The sequence below is a fragment of the Neoarius graeffei genome, chromosome 23, assembly GCF_027579695.1.
Source record: "Neoarius graeffei isolate fNeoGra1 chromosome 23, fNeoGra1.pri, whole genome shotgun sequence".
Lineage (NCBI taxonomy): Eukaryota > Metazoa > Chordata > Actinopteri > Siluriformes > Ariidae > Neoarius > Neoarius graeffei.
The window spans coordinates 56,152,739-56,175,824 of NC_083591.1; the positions used below are offsets into that span (position 1 = coordinate 56,152,739).

Here is a 23,086-nt window from a genome sequence, read left to right on the forward strand (position 1 = left end):
ACGTCATTTTTTTTAACATGGCAATGCACCACAGAAATTTTGAGAGGTCTGATAGATAAAGGCCTGTGAAAGGTAATGGTTCTAGTTCATAATTTGCATTGCAGTGTAAAAAAAGCGGAAAAGTACAAAAGAACAAACTGTATTGTGCTAACTCTACATATTCTTTGCAAAGATATTCCATTTTGTTTAGAAAATATCTGTTAATGCTAGGTTCCATTTACAAGGAATCACAATACAAAAATATTAGATAAAGGTTAATACAAAAACCTGACGATCGGCACGCTCAGAAATATTGCTAGGTTAATCCCACTGCCTGTCTTTTAGTAGAGACAGTGATGGGCATAATTGGGTGCTCCCATTGTCCTGGTGCCAGTGGGAGGAGCAAAGCTAAATCCTGAAGTGCTAAGCGACCAATCAGATTGCAGTGTCCCAAAAGACGGTAGTCTGAGTGGGATATGGGGGTGGGCCGTATTTCTTTTGCCCATTGGCTTTTTTGCAGCTAGGTATGCTTTCCATCTGGCTCCGTTCAGGGGGGCGTTGACGGGACCGGATCTCACGGCATAATCGCTGTTTCCTTTCAATTGTCTCCATCATGGTGCTGTCGCCACATAGCCAGGGGAAGGGTGGCATCTGGAAGTTTTGAGAAAAAGAAATAAGATCTTCGTCTTTCATGCTGCAAAGGTCCAAGCAATTTGTAACTACACAGACACTTTACTGGTACCTCTTGGGCCTCGGAAGGTCGTCTCTGAGGTGTGCCTAATGGAGATGGTGCAAGTGATGTGGACAGGAATTGGGCTACCTTGGGGACCATCTTCAATTCTGCAAGAGGAGATGGAAATCCATTATAACCATCTAAATTGGTTTGTTAAAAACACAAGTTTGATCAAGTAAAAGTGCCCCAGAAAATTTTTGTTAAGTTGACTCAATGGTAAATTCATCATAGATCAAGGGTTGTTCATCTTATCCATCAAGAGCGAGTGCTGCTGCATGTTGTTGTTTTTTTTTATTTCAATCAAGCCAGAGCCACACTGTAAAGTACATGTTTATTTCATCTCAGTTCTGGTTTTGTACTAGCTAACACTATTGCAACAAAAACTGATGATCAACATCATAAATTGGCTACTTGGTTCTCAATTAATTCTTGGGTGTGGCTTCTATTTGGGTGGAATGAAAATCCCTTCCTAAGCTGAGACCCCCATCAAGGAGCTTCCTTAGTTCTTCCTCAGAAGAATTCATATTCCTCAGATAATGGTGTCCTTGATTTGTGGTTGATCCTATCCCAGGAACCCTGGGTACGAGACAGGACCACACAAGGATGGGATACAAGACCACTGCAAAGCACCATGCACATACTCATTCGCACACTTTTTCACACCGAGGGGTAATTTACAGTCACCAATTAACCTACTGGCATGCTTTTGGGAGGTTGTAGAAAACTGACATGGGCAGGGGAAGAAAATGCAAAGCTCTGCAAAGACAATAACATGTGCTAAGGATCAAATCAGTGAGCTGTAATGTAGCAAGACTACCTGCTGTACTGTCATGCTACCCCACAGTCACACCAACCGTTTGCAAAGAAGATCAGAACCCCTGTCAAGGGGTTTCCTTAGTTCTTCCTCAGTATAATTGATGATGCCTTACATGTGATTTGTGAAAGTAACCAGAAGTCTAGTAGCACGATTTATTACCAATATAATTTATTTTACCCAGATTATCCGGATGACTAAAAAGCTTCATAAACAGTAAGGTACATGTAGGTTATTGGAACCATCAATCGTAGTCCACTACTCACCAGAATTCCCCATCATTGTGGTAGGACTAACAGGTGAACGTCTACTCCGGCTGGAAATACTGGATGGAAGTCCAGACCTTGTATCCCAGTCATGTGCTTTGGGTGACTCCGTACTGTAGCTGCTCTTGTCCTTACTCTTGTGATGGGGTTCTGTCAAGGGAATTCCTTTATCTTTGTAATCTCTCCTATTTACAACATCTGTCCCATTACTCATCCGTTCCTTACAGTCCCATCCAGAATCTGCCATGTTGCTGTTACCCTGAAGAAAATCCAAACTGTTCTTTCTTCCTTCTTTGCTATTGTGCCGGCCCTCCAGGCCAGTTCTTCCCTGATCCTTACTACTGTGCCTGGTTAACAAGTCTGGCCCATAACCACTTCGGTCTCTGCTATCATGTCGTTCCAGACCATTCCTCAAAATGTCTCTGCTATCTTGTCGGAGCATGAGCTCTGAGCCATTGCAGATCCTGTCCCTGCTGTCACGTCTAGGTAAAGGTTCAATATTGTTACTGATCCAGTCTTTGCTGTCATGCCTCACTATGGGTTCACTGGTGCTGCACCCTCGGTCTTTGCTGACCTGTTTGGGAAGTAGCTCTGGACCACTACAGCCCTTGTCTTTGCTGTTTCGCCTCACTACTGGCTCCACATTGCAGCCCTTGTCCTTGCTGTTTCGTCTTGCTACTGGCTCTACATTGCTGCCCTTGTCCTTACTGTTGCGCCTCTGTCCTGGTTCCACATTGCTGCCCTTATCTTTGCTATCATGTCTCACTATTGGCTCAGAATTGCTGCCAGTTCTATCTTTACTGTCACGTCTCTGTAAGGCCTCAATGCCAATAGGCTCTCGGTCTTTGCTCTCACGTCGATGTGAAGATTTCCCGCTGCGCTCCTTGTCCCTTTTGGACTCCTTGTTGTGATGGCTCCTCTCCTTGTGCTCCCGTTTGGATTCAGAACCATGGCCTTTCCCTTTGGCTTCACCTTTTGAAGAATAAACACATCAGCTTACAGACCTTCATTCGTGTTGTAGCATTTAAAAATAGATTATTCCTTAGCAGAGAGAACCTAAAAATGTGTTTGTCTGTTTTCTAACTGGGTTAATGTTGGTCTTGTGTGTTACAAAGACTTTGACAGATTCTCCCCTTTAGATATAAGGTGGGTGGTCTTTCCCTTAATCAGTAACAGTGAAAAGGTTACTTGTCCCACCCACACATTTTTATCAAAATTAAAGCATTCACAGTTCAGTGTGAGGAACCTAGCAAGCAAAAGCCAAGCTAGTGCATATAACCTACTTTGATTTGATCGTTTGTACATGGAGCATTGAATAATTCAGATTGTCATTGTTTACTCTATTGTGTATAGTCCTACATGAGTAGTGTAGTAGGCTGGGAGTATTGAACAGGGTGATGTCAAGAAACATACATATTGAATATAAGGCCATGCCCACCGCACAGTTCTAAAATTGGTGTGATCGACATAGAGATGTGCAACAGGATTAGGATCCCACTGGATCCAACAAAAAAGTGTACACTACCGTTCAAAAGTTTGGGGTCACCCAGACAATTTTGTGTTTTCCATGAAAAGTCACACTTTTATTTACCACCATACGTTGTAAAATGAATAGAAAATATAGTCAAGACATTTTTCTGGCCATTTTGAGCATTTAATCGACCCCACAAATGTGATGCTCCAGAAACTCAATCTGCTCAAAGGAAGGTCAGTTTTATAGCTTCTCTAAAGAGCTCAACTGTTTTCAGCTGTGCTAACATGATTGTACAGTACAAGGGTTTTCTAATCATCCATTAGCCTTCTGAGGCAATGAGCAAACACATTGTACCATTAGAACACTGGAGTGATAGTTGCTGGAAATGGGCCTCTATACACCTATGGAGATATTGCACCAAAAACCACACATTTGCAGCTAGAATAGTCATTGACCACATTAGCAATGTATAGAGTGGATTTCTGATTAGTTTAAAGTGATCTTCATTGAAAAGAACAGTGCTTTTCTTTCAAAAATAAGGACATTTCAAAGTGACCGACCCCAAACTTTTGAACGGTAGTGTAGGTGGTTTTTACTTTCATGCAGGAGGTCAGATACGATGCTTGCATTACAACCAGCCAAGTTTTTTGTTTCGTGATTCTGTTTGTCTATCCCTGCTCAGAAGTGGCTGAGAAAGAACCCTTTCAACTTACAAAAAGATGTGAACTTTATTATAAGTATGGAATATTTTACTACATGTCAATCTTATCTTAACTCTTATCAACTCACATTGATAACATCACCTGGATAGCTTTCTTTCATCTCAGAAATATTGCTAAGATGAGAAATTTAATGTCACTACACGATGCAGAAAAACTAGTTCATGCTTTCGTTACCTCCAGGTTGGATTATTGTAATGCCTTACTTTCTGGATGTTCCAATAAGTGCATAAACAAGCTCCAGTTAGTTCAAAATGCAGCAGCAAGAGTCCTTACTAGAACTAGAAAATATGACCCCATCACCACACTGTACTGGCTCCCAATCAAATTTCGTACTGATTATAAAATACTACTATTGACCTTTAAAGCACTGAATGATCTCGCACCACAGTACCTGAGTGAACTTCTGCTCCTCTATGACCCGCCACGCCTACTTAGATCAAAAGGTGCAGGCTATCTGCTGGTACATCGTATAGTGAAGGCTACATCAGGGGGCGGAGCCTTTTCTTACAAAGCCCCACAGTTATGGAACAGCCTTCCAAGTAGTGTTCAGGAATCAGACACAGTCTCAGTGTTTAAGTCTCGGCTGAAAACACATCTGTTTAGTCAAGCCTTGTGTTAATGGTGTTTATGAGGTAAAGGTGTAGATCTGGAGGATCCTCAGACAGAGTGTTTTGGTAAACTGGGATGTATGGATGCTGTCAGTCCCCACTCGCTTGCTCACTCGAGTTTGTTGATGTTGTTGTGGCTGCTGCTTTATGTCCCGGGGCTCCCTCATGCCTGTGTTACCTTCTGGCTCTCCCCTTTTAGTTATGCTGTCATAGCTAGTTTTGCCGGAGTCCCTGCTTGCACTCAGCGCAAAATGTATACTGTACCTACTTATTCAGGTGGCATTGGGCATACCTAACAACCTGTGTGTCCCCCCCCTCCCAATCTGTCCCTCTGAGTTACATGTCAATCCTGGGATCGAGATGCTGAACCTCTTCTGCTCCTCGGACCTGCCTGATCCATCTTGGTGCCCTGTGTCTGGTTGGAGTCTCATCGCATCGCTCCTGTGGAGGACGGCCCCATGTGGACAGTTGGGGGTCGCACCTGGAGGATGCTCTGGACGCTTACAGTAATGCTTTTATGGCTGAGGACCACAGTTGACTTGCTAACTTTAGGACTGCAGTTGTCATGAACAGTTTTGCACTCAAGTTTCCATTAATGAAGAGTTTATAACATCAATGAAACTGACTTCATGTTAAAACTGTTAATGTTATAATCATGCTGTCTGTTGTTGTCCAGGGAAAGATGGGTTCCCTTTTGGGTCTGGTTCCTCTCGAGGATAAAATTGGCTCATGTCTTGGGTCATTCAGATTCTGTAAAGTTGCTTTGGGACAATGTCTATTGTTAAAAGCGCTATACAAACAAACCTGACTTGAATTGATCTTAAGTTTCAGTGAAAACATCCCAGCAGTTTACGAAGAGTAGCATTTAATGTGACGAGTCACCCAAAAATTTCAGACGCCCATAAAATCATAAATATGACAGGTGGTGCTACCATCTTGACAACTTTTATGTACACCCACCTGGGGAACATTGTATGTGAGTTTGATCGAAATCCAATCAATCCTGTAGGAGTCGTAGCGATCTTTGTAAACTGTTTACGGACGACAACAGATGACGTGTGATCGCATAAACTCATCCGGGCTGGCCTACAGCTGGATGAGCTAAAAATGGACAAAATTAGTTTCGATCCATCTATAAAGTAAAGAAATGCATTTCCTTGCATCGAACAATGGAAGGAATATTGCGTATATTATACCAAATTACGGACGCCAAACAGAACTGTGTTGAAACGAGGTGTTTGCTTGACAAAGATTCATGGTGCTATGAATAGGAGAGGTGGTGGTGGGGTTATTTAAAAAATACTGTAGGTTGGTTAGGAATGCTTGGGAGGGTTTAAATTACAAATTTATTTATAAATTGAGAAATAGATCTGTCATGTATTGAAATACATTACCTAAGCAGGATGTAGGATGGGAGTCAGCGATTGATAAACGGGAAGTTTTTGGAAAATAAAGCAGCAGAGGTGAACATAACGACAAGTACGTGTGACTGATTTGATTGAGGCTCGCAGGTTTGATTAGGGAATTGAGCATAGGCTAGAAAATATCGTGGGCAGGAACTAACAAAACTAATAACTGCATGAAGGGGCAGAACTCCTGCAGAAGCCATATGGAAGTGGGATTTTTTTTTTTAAATAAGAGTTGGTGCACAACTCTAGATCAGAATGTTCAGCTATTTTATTTTGTTGTTGTTTTCTTGTTTTTACTGTATCCATTTACACTGCATTGTTTGTGGCCACTTGGTGTCACTTCGCTCCCAAAAATGATCCGAGCTTGTTTTTCCATGTAGGTTTGCTTTGCCGTTCAGATCAGTGACACTTTCAGTGTAGGTAGTTCATGTTATAGTCATTTTACGATCATACTCTATTGCAGCAAACTGCTAAAAGTGTATTAAACCATCGTTATCACTTTCACCCTGTAATATGAAACAAAGTGTGTCTCACTTTGTAATGTTCTTCAAATGAGCTTCTAATAATTACTGATAAATGTCTGTCATTATTCTCTCCACTCTCTAAGGGCTTCTTAGCCCATGGCCAATACAGTTTAATTTGCACATCATTGATCGGTAGCCTGATAAATGAGTCACTGATGATGTTTTCCACCTACAACCAAGACAGATGATGGTTCGATCAAACACTGAGTCAAAATACTGCATGAAAGCAAATGCAAATTGACATTAATCCGTATGAAAATGACAACAGTCAAATGTCAGATCAGATGACCAGCCACATGTCACATGGCAGCACCAGAATAAATGTAATAACGTAATGCTGTAGGAAATTAAGCTTACATGATGATGAACAGACAGGGAAAAAAAAATCAGGCCATGGCCCTAATTAACACTGGACTAATTGCATAAGTTGAAAGCACTCGTTGTAGAAAAGAAAAGCCAGTATTTTTTTTTTTTTTTAGCAGAGTGCATGTCTGTACAGGTAGTGCAGCACCATCTCAGTCAGAGCTTGTTTTCTCCTCTGAGAACTTCATGTGTTTGCTGAAACGTAGTGGCTGTGACCTGCATCATGATTGGTCTGCTGTTCCTCAGAGAGTGACTCAGTAGGGAGCTTCCTTCCTCTGTTACCATGAGGAGCAAAAACTTGCCAACAAGAGCTTCTCCGCGTGCACGTGGCTTTATCCACACACGCACTGAACGACACAGTCTTCACAAATTGACTAATGCTCATGAAGAATGCTCATGAACGGGGTGATTTAAAAGGATTTTTTTTGTTTCAGGAAAGCGTTCGGTGAGGTCAGTGCTCGAGAGGTGAAGTCCAGCAGAAGTGACAGCTTGAGGCTTGTCACAATTCCATTCGTGCACTGAATTAATTTCCAGTTCTATGCAAATACCTTCACCAGTGCATTAATATATAAAATGTAAAAAGTAAGAAGTCCTCATGTCTCAGCTTTGACCTCACCATTTTTTAACCATTTAAATTTTTACAACGTAAAGAACCTTTCAGAGATGTGGATTTATTTTCTCTTGTTTTAAAAATATAAATGTTTCTCCCATCAACAGAGCTGAAAATCTCAGCAAACAGGAAAAAAAAAATTAATTTGATGACAAATATCTGAGACAGTGTTGACAGATGGTGAACAAGATATCTTTTTTAACTTGTTTAGATGTGCACCAAGAAACAGTTAAATAAATGAATAAATAAATAAATAATAATAAAAAAAATTTAGATAGAGATTGTGAATAAAGTCACAGTAATTTGCGCTAGCTGTTACAAATCGGGACGTCTGGTCACCGTACCCTATAGATCCAGAACGGTAAGAGATAGAGAAGGATGCTTAGTGAGGAAAAGTTGCATCCTGCCGCCTTGAACAAAATAAAAAAAAAATTTGATTGAAAAAAATCATGAAAATTGACAGTTATACCGTAAGTGATTGAAAAAAAATCCCGTTTTCATGGATCATTCCAGTTCAGTGATCCTGATCAGTACCAAAAGTCATAGCAACTTAATTCAGCCCAGAGGTATTCTTCATGTGAAATTTGGTGACAATTGGTTGGAAACTGAGGGAGAGATAGCATCTTAAAAATGTTAGAAGAAGAAGAACAAAAGGAAGAAAAGGAAGAAGAAAAAGAAAGTAGAAAGAGCCAGAGTGAGAGTAACAATTTGCGTCAGCGCTGCTAGTGCAAATTTAAAAAACAGCAAAACAAGATTTCAATGTCATCCTACAAACAAAGAGCCTGCAGTCCCACGCCTTTGTAAATTCACAAATCTAAATACTGTACATTTGTATGACAGGAAAACAACCGCTAATATGCGTCTTTCACTTGCCATGTCTTTTCTCATCTCATTATCTCTAGCCGTTTTATCCTGTTCTACAGGGTCACAGGCAAGCTGGAGCCTATCCCAGCTGACTACGGGCGAAAGGCGGGGTTCACCCTGGACAAGTCGCCAGGTCATCACAGGGCTGACACATAGACACAGACAACCATTCACACTCACATTCACACCTACGCTCAATTTAGAGTCACCAGTTAACCTAACCTGCATGTCTTTGGACTGTGGGGGAAACCGGAGCACCCGGAGGAAACCCACGCGGACACGGGGAGAACATGCAAACTCCGCATAGAAAGGCCCTCGCCAGCCACGGGGCTCGAACCCCGACCTTCTTGCTGTGAGGCGACAGCGCTAACCACTACACCACCGTGCCGCCCACCATGTCTTTTCCTTTTTCATTAATTTTTGGTCACTGCAGAAAAGCAGTAACACTGTACACTGTAAAAAAAATAGTTGAGAATACTTGAAATTTCAAGGCAACCGTCTGCATTAAGAATTTAATGTTTTGCCAACGATGTGCCCATGATAATCCAAACTATGATAAAACTGTTATCTTTATTAAGAATTCTTAATTAAGTCAATTTTCAATTCCTCATTCTGCCAACATAGATTTCTCTTTTTGCTGAACAGTGGCATTCACAGTAGTACAAAAAGGCAATTGAGGTTATCACAATTTTTTTTTTTAGATTTTTTTTGGGGCTTTTTTCACCTCTATTTGGATAGGACAGCATAGAGACAGGAAATGAGCGGGAGAGAGACACGGGGAGGGATTGGGAAATGACCCAGGTCCCTGGATTTATGGTATGGCACCTTATCCACCTGAGCCACGATGCCCCTGAGGTTATCACAATTTATCATTAAACTATACATGCCTTTTTTCATTGTTCTACACAATTACAAAACTTCAATATTGAAATAAAGTTTTTAAAACCCATGTTGTGGGTATGGCGTCGTGGCTCAGGTGCCATGCCATAAATCCGGGGACCCAGGTTCGATTCCGACCCGAGGTCATTTCCTGTCTCTACACTGTCCTATCCAAATAAAGGTGAAAAAAGCCCCCCCAAAAAGTCTGATTGCCTTTTTGTACTACTGTGAATGCCACTGTTCAGCAAAAAGAGAAATCTATGTTGGCAGAATGAGGAATTGAAAATTGACTTAATTAAGAATTCTTAATAAAGATAACAGTTTTATCATAGTTTGGATTATCATGGGCACATCGTTGGCAAAACATAAAATTCTTAATGCAGACGGTTGCCTTGAAATTTCAAGTATTCTCAACTATTCTTTTTTTACAGTGTACCAAGGAGTCAAAAAATCCTAAATGCTACAACTAAAGTAAAGTGTACATGTAGGTGCCGATATTTTACTGTGGCTGAACACAAACGGCCATGTAAAACACCATGACGCACTCCATCAAGCCCAATGCAAATACACCTGATCCTCCATCTGCCTCTCTGTAGAACAGTGCTTTCTGCAGCACCATGGTGCTTAAGGTTTAAACGCTGTTCACATATGTAGCAGGACAGTAATATGCTGCTGTAGCTTAATGCTTCCAGAGTAGACCATGGAGTTATACCTACTGCTCCGGCTCTTAATCTCCACAGATTAACTTATATGATCTGCACTAGCCTATTTGCAGCACTTGGATTAAAGCAGGCCAAAAATCCCTCGAGCACTGATGGAAAAATGGATGCCGTCATCCGACTCTATGATTTGCTGTTTTCTGTCCTCTAACTGGTGTTGCAGTGAAGACCACCTAAACCGAGACCAGAGTGTACCAAGACTTTGAGGACTTGAGATCAAGTCAAGACCAGGACCAGACCAGTGCGTGTGAAGGGGGTGGGAGATTGGTGACAGCCATTAACAGGAAGAAAATTTTAATTAGCGATGAGTCATGTTATTCATTTAATAATAAAAACTAGCGATATTATAAACTGACATTTCGACCTCGCTGACATCATCATCATAAATAAATGGTTTGAATAAGTAATTAAGAGTCAGTTGATGTTTTTATAAGGTCCCAAGGCAGTGCATCAAGTAAAATCCTTAGCGCGTACAGAATCAGATTCCACGCCTTCATCACGCCTATTGTCTATCGTCAACAAAGGAAAACTTAGACGAAGAACGTGATCATCTGAGAGAAATTTTTCAAGCCCTAAAATACCCAGAAATGCTCATTAATTCAACCATTGGTCAGTTCTGCTCCAGGATGGTGCAGGAGTTTGGGTTATCAGCTGCCACCAATCAAGCTTCTGATGATATGAAGACCATTCATTTTTCCTTGCCTTTTAAAGAGCAGAAGTTGTCTGACATGGTGATAAGACAGCTTGGATCTTTGAGTGCTAGACTTAACATTGCTTTACTTCCTGTTTACATGAGCCATAAAATTCAGGAGGAAGTCAAGTTGCACAAAGCCAAACCGCCGCTGGTTGGCCAACAGAATGTTGTTTATTTATCTAAGTGTGGTCTGTGTGATGCAGACTATGTTGGCTACACCTGCAGGCATCTGTACCAGTGAACTGAAGAACAACACCACTCAAACATTGGTAAACACCTTAAAGGATATGGGACATGAAACATAAAAGCACGCTATATCAGTTTCTTTCCATTAAAAATATGAATTAATTGCATCAACAAATACAAAACCATCTATTAAATTCAGCAAAATCGTTATATTCGTGATTATATGGCATTTCTGCTCGACTTCCGATATGCATTTTTTGCAACCGGAAGAGCCGCTGTCACGTGATCATACGTCACAAAAACTTTCGGGCACAGCACAAGCGGGTAGATGAATGGAGAAGTGAATGACAAGAAAATTGTTTTTATAGTCTTTAAAGTACATTGGACATCATGGTGTATTGTGCTGCTTATGGTTGCAATAATTCCAATGGGAAATGCCCTGGAGTAAGTTTTTTTGCATTCCCCAAGGACCCGAAGCTGAGGAAAGTGTGGGCTCACCTGCGCATGCGCAGTAGGCTTCGCGCATGCGCAGTAGGCTTGGTAGGATAACTTTACAGAACACCTGTTGAAAAAACTTTGCACCTACTGTTTCCCACAAACTGTGTTCGGACCATTTCACTAAGGATTCTTTCAACATTAATACTCAGGTACTGAGCGATATTAATTCATGAAACATGAAACAGGAAGTATAAGGATGAGAAAAAAACAGTTTAAATCAGGAAGCTGCGCACATTTGCGCCAGGCTGCACAAATGTGCGCAGCTTCCCAATTTAAACTGTTTTTTTCTCATCCTTATACTTCCTGTTTCATGTTTCATGAATTAATATCGCTATTTTTTTTTAAAAAATCGGATCTGCGCGATTCAGCCGTGAAAAAGGCGGCATCTGTCAAAAGGCGCGCTGTTTGCATCCCTGCACGGAGGCCAGGGGACAGGGCAGGAATATTTTTGTTGATATCAGTGCGATTTCGCGACCCCCCTGTTGAAGACCTCTGCGCTAAGCGTCTGAAAGCCGAGGTAAGGATTAGTATTATAATTTTGGGTGTATCAATTATTGATTATCATAATTCTGACTCGTTTTGCCATTTTGAATGTTTTCATCTCGGACTCTGGAAGCATTGTATCTCAATCAATCTCGAAAAATATCAGCAAAAAAAAAACTAGCTTGCAACGGACTTTAGCTAGATCTATGATGAACTTTCAATGTATGATACAAAAATAATACTTCTTTCAACAGATCATTAGCCTTTGAGCAGAATTGTTTTTAACTTACCAGGAAGTGTTATCGAGCCGACCGCTTTCAGTTTCATGGGGATTGAATGAACTCTCACTCTCAGAATCATCTGACCCGTCAGAGTAAAGACAAGATCTATGTTCATGTGAATTTCCAGCTATCGGTTCGAATTGATAGGGTCTAACTGCACATCTCTGTGAAACATCGGGAATGTCACTGTCGATGGTGTCCATTTCGGTAACCTGTTTACATTAGATTCCCAAGTGCTGGCTCCTTGGAAAGTTTTTGTGACGTCACGGGTCACGTGACCACCTAGCTCATTAACGAATCCTTGTTTTACGCTGATGTATAAAAAAACTTGAATAATGTGATGATTTTCACATTTTTGACGCCCTGCAGTGATTTAGATGGCATTTCTTATGTCCTTTATACATAATTATGCCCAGGTAAAAATCCATGTCCCATATCCTTTAAGATTGAGCATGGCCTCCTAGACGCCCCTGATTTGAGCAATTTACTATTCTACGAAAATGCACAGGGAGCCAATTAGACTGTCTGATTTACAAGATGTTGCTCATCCAAGCAAAAAAGCCAAAACTAAACATCCAATCTGCTTCTGTACGTGCCAAGGTTTTTACTTAATGCACTCCCTTGGGACCTTATGAAAATTTGAACTGACTTTTAATTACTTATTCAAACACTGTTTATTTACTCTGATGATGATGTCAGTGACGTCAAAACATCAGTTTATAATATCGCTAGCTTTTATTATTGACTGTATAACAAAAGTTGTTTTAATCAAGTCACGTTATTGGTTGCATCTAAAGCAGGAAGTGCAGTGATTATATCCAATCACTGTAATGACGTTAACAAATAAATCAGACAATGCACAAGCATTTTAGTGAAATCACCATAGTTGTGGTCTTGACCCATCTTGAAATAAAATCCTGAGTCTTGATTGTCCAAGACCGAGACAAGACCAAGTAAAAATGCGGTCGATTCCGAGACGAGACCAAGACCTTCAAAAAGTGGTCTTGAGATCAAAACCGATCTCAAGAACTGCAATATTACCTCTAACTCATCTCATTATCTCTAGCCGCTTTATCCTGTTCTACAGGGTCGCAGGCAAGCTGGAGCCTATCCCAGCTGACTACGGGCGAAAGGCAGGGTACACCCTGGACAAGTCGCCAGGTCATCACAGGGCTGACACATAGACACAGACAACCATTCACACTCACATTCACGGTCAATTTAGAGTCACCAGTTAACCTAACCTGCATGTCTTTGGACTGTGGGGGAAACCGGAGCACCCGGAGGAAACCCACATGGACACGGGGAGAACATGCAAACTCCACACAGAAAGGCCCTCGCCGGCCACGGGGCTCGAACCAGGACCTTCTTGCTGTGAGGCGACAGTGCTAACCACTACACCACCGTGCCGCCCTACCTCTAGCTCATCCAGTTTAACCCGGTTCAGGTTTGCAAATTAGATAATGAGTTGAATGAGGCAAATTGGGAGAAGGGAAAACAACAGAAAGCTCAGGATGATGGTACTCCACTGTTTTTACATGATTCAGTGCCTTGCATAAGTATTTACACACAACCCCTTTGAACCTTTCCATATTTTTTTACAACCTGAAATTGAAATGCGTAAAAGACACCAATCGTGGACTTTTATTAGCAAGTTTGGTAATGTTACTAAGGTCGATTAGAAATCATTTTTTGCACTTTAATGTTAGCTACAGTTTATAATGCTACCACGAGCTGGTCTAGTGGTTAGTGTGTCTGCCTCTCGATCAGGAGATTGCAAGTTCTACTGGTGGTCGGGTCATACCAAAGACCATCATAAAAATAGTACCTACTGCTGTCTGGCAAAGCATGCTGCAATACAGATGCAAGTGGGGGGTCAAACTCTTGCAGTTACCAGAGGACTGACCCTAGCTGTATAGGAGAGAGGCTGAGGGCTACAGAAATGGAGAACGACGCCACCCAAGGCACCTTAAGGGCCTGGTTAGTACTGGGTGGGAGACTGCCTGGGAAAACCAGGGTATGGTGTGGGAAGGACTTTTGACAGTTTATAATGTGACACTATCCTAGAGAGTTAGCTAACATACCTGTCCTAGTGCTTGATACCTTTTGTAAATTGTTACTATTTACATTTTAAAGAACACTTTATATTTCATAATATAAATCCGAGTAGGCGGCACGGTGGTGTAGTGGTTAGCGCTGTCGCCTCACAGCAAGAAGGTCTGGGTTCGAGCCCCGTGGCCAGCGAGGGTCTTTCTGTGTGGAGTTTGCATGTTCTCCCCGTGTCCGCATGGGTTTCCTCCGGGTGCTCCGGTTTCCCCCACAGTCCAAAGACATGCAGGTTAGGTTAACTGGTGACTCTAAATTGACCGTAGGTGTGAATGTGAGTGTGAATGGTTGTCTGTGTCTATGTGTCAGCCCTGTGATGACCTGGCGACTTGTCCAGGGTGTACCCCGCCTTTCGCCCGTAGTCAGCTGGGATAGGCTCCAGCTTGCCTGCGACCCTGTAGAACAGGATAAAGCGGCTAGAGAGAATGAGATGAGAGATAAATCCGAGTAAATGCAGTAGGCAAGTTTTCAAGCTTGTTATTACCCTTTGGCTGTGGCTATGGTTAAGCCATAAGATATTTTATTCATCTTGCTAACTCTATATCCTCCCTACAACTGCCGTAATTGTTTAACACAAAATCATTGCATTCATTCTGACTGTAAACAGCTTTGAGTCCTAATGAATCATTTATCTCATTGACTGCTCTATTTAGTCCCTATTGATTAACCCATCAATTGTCAGGCATTAGTAAAACTCACTCTCAGTGGGATCTTTGCTCTTACGGCCGCTGGAGTTCTTCTTCAGCATGTTCCTGCCACTGGTGAACAAGTTGGTGAGCTCATCCAGAGGGCTTGTGGGTGTCCGTGAGCGTCCTGCTGCAACGTTCTGTGTTGAGCTGTGGTGTCGTGGCAGGGCAGTGCCACCTTCTAAAGGTGGCGCCCTCATGAGGCTGAGCGGTGTGAGGCAGCGGCCCATGCTGACGGGAGACGGGCATGCTGAGTGGCTCCGCTGGGCCCCTGCAGAGCTTGTTGAGCCCCTGTAGAGAGCGCATGGCAAAGGCGGCGCCGAAGAGCGACCTGAGACTGTGATAGTGGGCGTCGCCATAAGTTCCCTCTCAGCCCGTCTGAGGTGAGAAGAAGAGGCAGAACTAAGGGGCTCCATTGAGGAGGAGGAGGACGACGGAGACTTTGAGTAGGCGGCATTCTCTAACATGGCCAGCTTGGTGACATCCACCGGCGTGAGTGGAGATTCATCAGAATTGGGCGAACACTGTGCAGGCACTGGTGGGAAGACCAGCAAAGGTGGACGGTGTGTTAGCAGGTTGGGGAATGGGGCAGGGATGTCGCAATGGGATGCGCTCCGAGGGGTGGAGGTGTAGTTCATGGCAGCATGGATATCCATATCAGATGGACATGGTGTGATGCACTGAGAGCGGTACCCTAAAAGATCCCAGCGTGAATCAAAGTCATCAAAAGCAGGATACTTCATTTCCTCGTAGACGGCCTCGCCCGGCTCCTCAGGCTCGGGACGAGAGGGCGGATCTCGCGCTGCATTCCCTGACATCTCAATATAAACAGGTTCCTCTGACTCTGAGTCCTGCTGTGGGCTCTGAGGTTGTGGAGGAGAAACTGGAGAAATTGGAGAAGGAGCCATTGGGGGTGAGTCTTTTGAGTTCAGGATGTAGGACTCATCAAAGGAAGTGCTCAACTGTGTGTTGGGATTCCTCTTGGGTTTCGGAGGTGGAACTCGTCTACACTCCTCGCTGCAGCCCTGAGTCACTGGATGAACAGGGGGGAAAACAATGAGGGGGAGATATTAGCATAAGCATTGTAGCATTAGTGGTAAAATCACCTTCAGCACCTATTTTGTACGTCTAAAACAAGAAAATGTTTGGTTATATGATCTGAATGAGAATGTGAGAAACTCTTAGGACATGCTACCACATCGCATATCCTCAAAACTGAGTCCAATCTCAAGTCCAACTTGTCTAAGTCATTCTCACTCAAGTCCTAAACAGAGTCCTGGCATGGAACTGCAATAAAACATTAGTTGAGTACTTTGAGTAAGATATTTCAAAATAAGTGAGACTAAGAAAGCGTGATTAAGGATTTTATCTGGGTACACTCTTTACAAAAATGGTTCTTCAGCATTCTTCAATTATAGGAGTACTTTCAAAAAGAGTAAATCTCTGTTACAGAATTTTACGTAGTACCATTAAAGGTTTGCCAGGGAAAAGCTGGGGAAATTTCTGTTAAGAAGAATAAAACACTTCAAGATGTGCTATTATAGGAAAATCCACTTGGTATCAGGCAACATCACACCATCTGTCATTGATTATTTTCCTATAATGTCATACCCCCCACGTGTTTTATTCCTTACTTAATTGGGATTAACAGAAATGAAGGTGTACTTTATAAGATTCTGATTTATGTATAAAGAATACTTTAAGAACTAGAGGGCATTCGGTAGAGTCCATACCTCCAAGTCAGATAGTATCAACATCAAAATCAAATCACTTGAACCTAGGATCATACCAAAGCCGTCCACCAAATTTCATCCAAATTCATTCACTACTTTTTGAGTTATGTTGGGAACAGACAAAAAAAACTCAATTCACATATTGTGAATGTTATTGAAAAATATGGTGGAACCTTAATTGCAGTATATATTGACCTGACTGCAGCATATGACCATCTTCCAAGGAATTTTCTCTTCGCAATCCTTACAATACGAACAGGAGCAAAAGATCTGATAGCAATCTTGCAAAAACTTTACGAAGGTACTACTGCATCTACTGTATCAGTGACACAAAAGCAAAATTTGATGTCCTAGTTGGATGTAGACAAGGTGGGCAGGAATCCCCTGTATTTTCAATTACTACTTTATGTACTAAAAGTTGTCATACATGCTATTGATCAAGTTTTCCCTGAAGGATGGGGAATCCAATTCGAGTCCAACATCCCTCATCTGTGTTCAAATAGAAAACAAAGGAGCAATGGAGGACTACGTGGGATTGGCATTATCCAATGGATTTTAGATGCTGATGATGTACTACTGTTCTTTAGATAGATGAGGCTGAGAGACGACTGAGTAGCATTAATGGTATGTGTAAAAGATTTGGGTTGACGCTATCATTCAAAAAGACTAAGGCCCAAGTCTTCGGCAATGAGGAACTTGCAAAAAAAAAGGAACAATCTTGAGTGTAGATGAAAACACAATTGAGAATGTGACTGAATTTATTTACTTGGGCAAATTTCTCTCAAGTGACACTAAAGCGTTATCTGTAGATCTACAAATAGCAAAAGCAACAGCTAAATTCAATGAGTTGTGTTCTGTGCTAAATGATAGCAGTATCAACATGGCTACAAGAAGGAAAATGTTGGAATCATGTGTGAGATCTTGACTAACCTATGGAGTGCAATCTTGGCTCCCAAAAGAAATTGAAATACATAAAATGGAAGTGTGCTGGTTCCAGTGCTTAAGAAGTATGGTTAAAAGGGGTTGGAGAAGAGAGAAGATGCAACTCAGAGGAAGGTGAATACAAGTTTAAGTATTTAAAAAAGACCTAGAATATACACACCTTTATGCCCGATACGGACATGAACACAGTAAAACAATCAAAGAGTCCATAGTTTGGAAAGCATTCAAGTTGGAAAAATGTCTATCTCTTATGGTGCTTTGCACATCGTCTTTCTTGGACTTCTTTTCTTTTGATGTCAATCTTGCAACAGATGTTGAGGGTAAAGGCTCTCCACTTGCTACAATCATTAACCATAGACCTCCAGTCTGCCATAGCTTTGCCACGCTTGAAAGCACTTTTGCAAATGTCCTTGTAACGAAGTAGTGGCCGACCAACTTTTCTTGTTCCATCAGCCAACTCACCATATAGTAAGGCCTTGGCTGGTCTGTCATCGTCCATACGGCAAACATGCCCCATCCAACGGAGATGATTTCTGACCAGTTTGATCTCTATATCTTCCATCTAGACCTAGAAAGTACTGTCAAAACCACCCCCTTACAAAACTTCATATATACACAACATCTCAAATATATCGGTCATGTATTGTATGTAGAGCAGAAAACACCACGTAGAGTACAAGAAGAAGTTGTTATTTGCGAAACCAACTAGAAAATACTACCATGATCCATGGATAAAATATGCAAGAATTCTCAACCTTACTATTGATGAAGCAAAGAAGTTAACACGATCTAAGTTGGAGTTTGCCAAGCTAATGATAAAACAAGCTTGCCTCATCCACTTCAATGAAGTAAATCGAGGAACTCACAGGTTGGTAGGTGGGTAGGTGGGCAGGTATAGATATCTGGATTTGCATCAAAATCTAATCAGTTGTTCCTCAGCCAGTGGATCACATTTCCTCTAAATTTCATCAAAATCTGTTCACGACTTTTTGAGTTACTTTAGGAACAGACAAACAAACAAATGGAGGCGAAATCATCTCATATCATCTCATTCTCTCTAGCCGCTTTATCCTGTTCTACAGGGTCGCAGGCAAGCTGGAGCCTATCCCAGCTGACTATGGGCGAAAGGCGGGGTACACCCTGGACAAGTCGCCAGGTCATCACAGGGCTGACACATAGACAACCATTCACACTCACGGTCAATCTAGAGTCACCAGTTAACCTAACCTGCATGTCTTTGGACTGTGGGGGAAACCGGAGCACCCGGAGGAAACCCACACGGAGAACATGCAAACTCCACACAGAAAGGCCCTCGCTGGCCACAGGGCTTGAACCCGGACCTTCTTGTTGTGAGGCGACAGCGCTAACCACTACACCACCATGCCACCCAGGCAAAAGCATAACCTTCTAAAACAAAAATGGTGGAGGTAGTTATATCCTACCAAATGAAATTGGTTGATTTTTTTCGACATGTCTATATTCTGTCATTTATGTGTCAGAACAAGTTTGTTTTTATTTATTTAAATAATACCTGATTTAGTTCATAAGGTATAAGGTTGTATTTTAATTTCGAATACTGTGTACGATGCGATATGTCGCTCATTCTCTACCCCCGAGCTCTTCTGAAGTTAAAACCGCAAACTTGCAGTGATATCCCTGTTTTGCTGCATTGATTACGAGGTTGATAAACTATGCTCTCATATCTTAGCATGGTGGATTGTGCAGATAAAAGTGAGAAGGGGGTGAAACTGCGCTGCAGCCAGATTAAAGTCATTTTTCAAGTCCCTGCACACGCCTGTGCGCTAATAAAACCACTATAGATGTGTTAATGATGTGTAAAGAGGGGATGGGGGGTATTTCTGGGTTTCGGTATGCGTTCATCTTTCCTCTCCTCTCCTCCTCCTCCTCCTCCACCCCTTCCTCTGTCTCTGTTTAGCCCCGCCCCTATCCCAGATCTCCTCTAAATCTAGGTCAATCTCTCATTCTGAATGAATTCCGCCTGATCTGGTCACTCCTCCCCTTTCCGTTTGTCCCGCCCTCTTTTCCTCCTCCTCCTCCTCCTCCTCCTCCTCCTCGCAACACACAAGTATCAACAACACACATCCCATCACTGTCAAGTCCCTATTGGATGAGGCCACACCAAGGTCGGTCCGGATTGGTTGCTGTCTTGCCCTGACGTCCTGTCAGCTCACTGATGATTGGCTGAAACTGATGTCTGATGTCGGGATTGGTGGAGCCCCGAGAGGGGGGGTTCTCTGTTTCTGTGGGTCGGTTGCCGTGGCATTGAGGAAGATCTGCGTGCATGCTGTGATCCCTACAGTAACACACTCTTCACTACACTTAATGGCTTTGCACTGAGATCAGAAATCTCTGCCTAAATCGTATCTGATTCCTGTTACCAAACCTTTGCATGAACATCTTTTTTGTTCACATGAACGCTTTTAATGTTACTTTAATCACGTTAAAAAAGCAGCACACCATCGATATTACACATAGAAATTAATTCCTTTCTCGGTTTCTGGTTTTTCCTCGCCAAAAATAACATTCATAACCCAATCACTTGCTCAGAAATCCAATATCTCGCTCGGCGGAGTCTTGTAACTTGATTAGTGGAGGTCTGCTGTAAAAATAACACACTAGTATTAAAAAAACGGAGCCATGCAGAACAATGGGTGTGTAATTACAAGACAAAGAGAACGTGAACAACTTGAACATCCCTTTATTCATAGCTGAGGCTGTGTTTCGAACCACCGGAGCACGAGACCGTGCACCCGAGCACAACTCACGCCTGAGGCCATCGACGTCTTCGTTCATCGCTCTGACGTTTGGCACGAGATCAGTGACGGGGTTCAGGGATATCATAATGTTGAGGTCATGGTCCACAAGAGAGCAATCAACGATTTCATTCATTTGCAAATACTGATGGCACACGAAGAAGAAGAAGCATTCGAGCCTTTATCAGTGTACAGGAGCGTTCATTTGATGGAAGTTGGGCAGGTGGAGCATTCTACTGCAGTTCAGTTCACTTCAGTTTTATTTGTAGGTAGAAAGAACTTTGAGGAAAATCTCATAAAGTTTGTGTAGAACCAACATTTCTGACAACTGATTTGGAAGCTTCTGATTAAAATAAAATGAATAAATGAACTCAACGCAAAATAGCTATTTATCAATAAATGGTATAAATAAATTGTCATGCTTTGGCTGGGTTCCCTGCCCGAACTCATAATCACATCATCAATCTATCTTTGGCTAATCAGACTTGCCAGAGCAGTTGAGGGTTAGGTGCCTTGCTCAAGGGCTCTTGAGGCACTCCAGCTGGTTCAGGGAATTGAACCAGCAACATTTTGGTCCCAAGACTGTTTCTCTCACCATTTGGCCATGGCTTCCCCATGGGTATAAACAAAATGAAATAAAAATTAATAGATATGTAAAAAAAGTAAGTGAGTAAATATATAAATAAATCTGAAGTATACAAAAATGAGCTCAAAACATAAATTATGTATAAATAAACATGTAATTAAATGACATAAATAAATAAATAAATAACTTTAAAGAAAGGAATATAAATATAAATTTATAAACACTCTATAAGTCAGAAAATTACATTAATTAATTAATAACAAATTACGTGTAAAAAAAAAGTAGATACATGGAGTGAATAAAATGAAGCATAAATTAAGAAATTAACTTTAAAAATATATAAATTAAGTATAAGTAAGTTAGTAAGAAAATAACATCAGTAATAAATAAATAAACACGAAGTACAAACAAACTAACAAGTTAATTTATTAATTAATAGCTCAAATAAGGATAAATATAAAATAAGTTAAAATAAATACAAATAAATATGTTAAGTAAAAACAAACAAACCAATAAATAAATTGATAAATAAATAAAAATGCAAGCAAGGATGTTTTCATGTCCAAGTAATTTGTCATGAATTTTTTAAAAATATAAATTAAGTATAATTAATAAATCAATGAAAACATTAAGTATAAACAAACAAATTCATTCATTCATTAATAGCTGAAATAAGAATAAATATAAAATAAATATAAATAATTATGAGCAAATAAATTATCTAATAAATGAAAAAAATGCAAGAAAGAAAGAAACAGTGTTTTAACATTGATGAAAAGCATTAAAATAGACTTTTTAATCATCAGTTAACCTGCAGACTTTTCTCTTCAGGGAACTGAAATGAACTCAGTGATGTAATTTGTCCAGTTTTCTTGTCTGTTGCTGTGGACTGTAAACTTACCGTCCCACTTGTGGGCGTGTCCTCCTTTGCAGGTGGTGGTGCTGTGGTCCACGGCCTCAGAGGATGCGCTGAGTTTGGTGTTGGGGTCACGGCGCGGTTTGGGTGGAGGCTGTTTGCGGGAGTTTGGGCTGCCCTCTTCCTCCTCGGCTCCGCCTACAGAGTTCAGGGACTGAGAGCGAACGGAAAACTGCTGTGGCTCTGACATAGTTGCAGATCCCATACGCAGGTGTTTCCCCTCCATGGCCACCTCCTCACTCGTCCTACAGAGAGAGAGAGAGAGAGATTTCTGATATAGTGCTGAGTCTGGGTTTAGTCCGTATCTATGACTGTAGCACTGCCTATAAATACAGACCCCTTATAAATAAATTTCATCTTGTTCTTTGATACAGCGGCAAATATTGCATATGTTCAGACCTGACATATATATTGCCAATAAAGAGAACACCTTGAAATACAGGACAAGTATTATGCTGGAAATCTGTTACCATTTCCATGGTAACGTGGGCGACATCATCACTATATTGTTTTAAAGCCCATATACACTTGAATAGGAACTTGTTGTTGATTCTAAGATCCCTGTTCTTGGCTGCAGGAGTGGAACCCAGTGTGTTCTTCTGTTTTCTTTTGCATGCTGAGATGCTTTTCTGCTCACCACGGTTGTAAAGAGTGATTATACGAGTTACTATATCCTTCCTGGCAAAAAAGCAGCTCGAACCACCTCAAATCTGTCCGTTTTCCTCTGACCCTCTCTTATCAACAAGGCATTTGTTTACTTTCCACCCACAGAACTGTCACTCACTCAACTCAACGTTTTTTGTTTTTGGCACCATTCTGTGTAAACTCTAGAGACTGTTGTGTGTGAAAACCCCAGGAGATCAGCCGTTTCTGAAATACTCAAACCAAAAATACTCATCTGGCTCAAACCAACACCCATACCACAGTGAAAGAAAGAAAGTCATACTTCAGTGTGAGATCACAATTTTTCCCGTTCTGATGTTTGAACATTGTGAACATTAACTGAAGCTCTTGATTTGTATCTGCATGATTTGATGCATCGTGCTGCTGTCGAGGGATCGGCTGATTAGAGAAATGCAGAAAATAAAACAGCAGGTGGATGTAGGGGTGTTCCTAATAAAGTGGCCAGGGAGTGTATAATAATAATAATAATAATAATAATAATAATAATAATAATAATAATATTTAAGAGTGTTTCGACAACTTTAAATATAACATGTTTCCATACAATGAGCCT

At 41.4% G+C, this 23,086-nt stretch overlaps 1 protein-coding gene across 1 annotated transcript; it reads right to left on the reverse strand.

Annotated features, from left to right (window-relative positions):
• Positions 1–150: 150 nt before the first annotated feature.
• Positions 151–22,047, reverse strand: nyap2b (neuronal tyrosine-phosphorylated phosphoinositide-3-kinase adaptor 2b). The gene is made up of 5 exons (XM_060906473.1): positions 21,835–22,047; positions 14,912–15,931; positions 1,793–2,764; positions 722–819; positions 151–630 (listed from the first exon to the last, which is right to left on the reverse strand). The coding sequence occupies exons 1-5, from the start codon at positions 22,037–22,039 to the stop codon at positions 415–417; spliced, it is 2,511 nt and encodes an 836-aa protein (XP_060762456.1). The 5' UTR covers positions 22,040–22,047; the 3' UTR covers positions 151–414.
• Between the last annotated feature and the right edge of the window lie 1,039 nt (positions 22,048–23,086).

Coding starts and splice junctions, on each gene's coding strand:
- nyap2b (XM_060906473.1), bottom strand. CDS start 22,039: ATGTCAGAGCCACAGCAGTTTTCCGTTCGCTCTCAGTCCCTGAACTCT. Junction 15,932..21,834: donor ACACGCCCACAAGTGGGACG/GTAAGTTTACAG, acceptor CTGTTCATCCAG/TGACTCAGGGCTGCAGCGAG. Junction 631..721: donor GACCTTCCGAGGCCCAAGAG/GTACCAGTAAAG, acceptor CAAAACTTCCAG/ATGCCACCCTTCCCCTGGCT.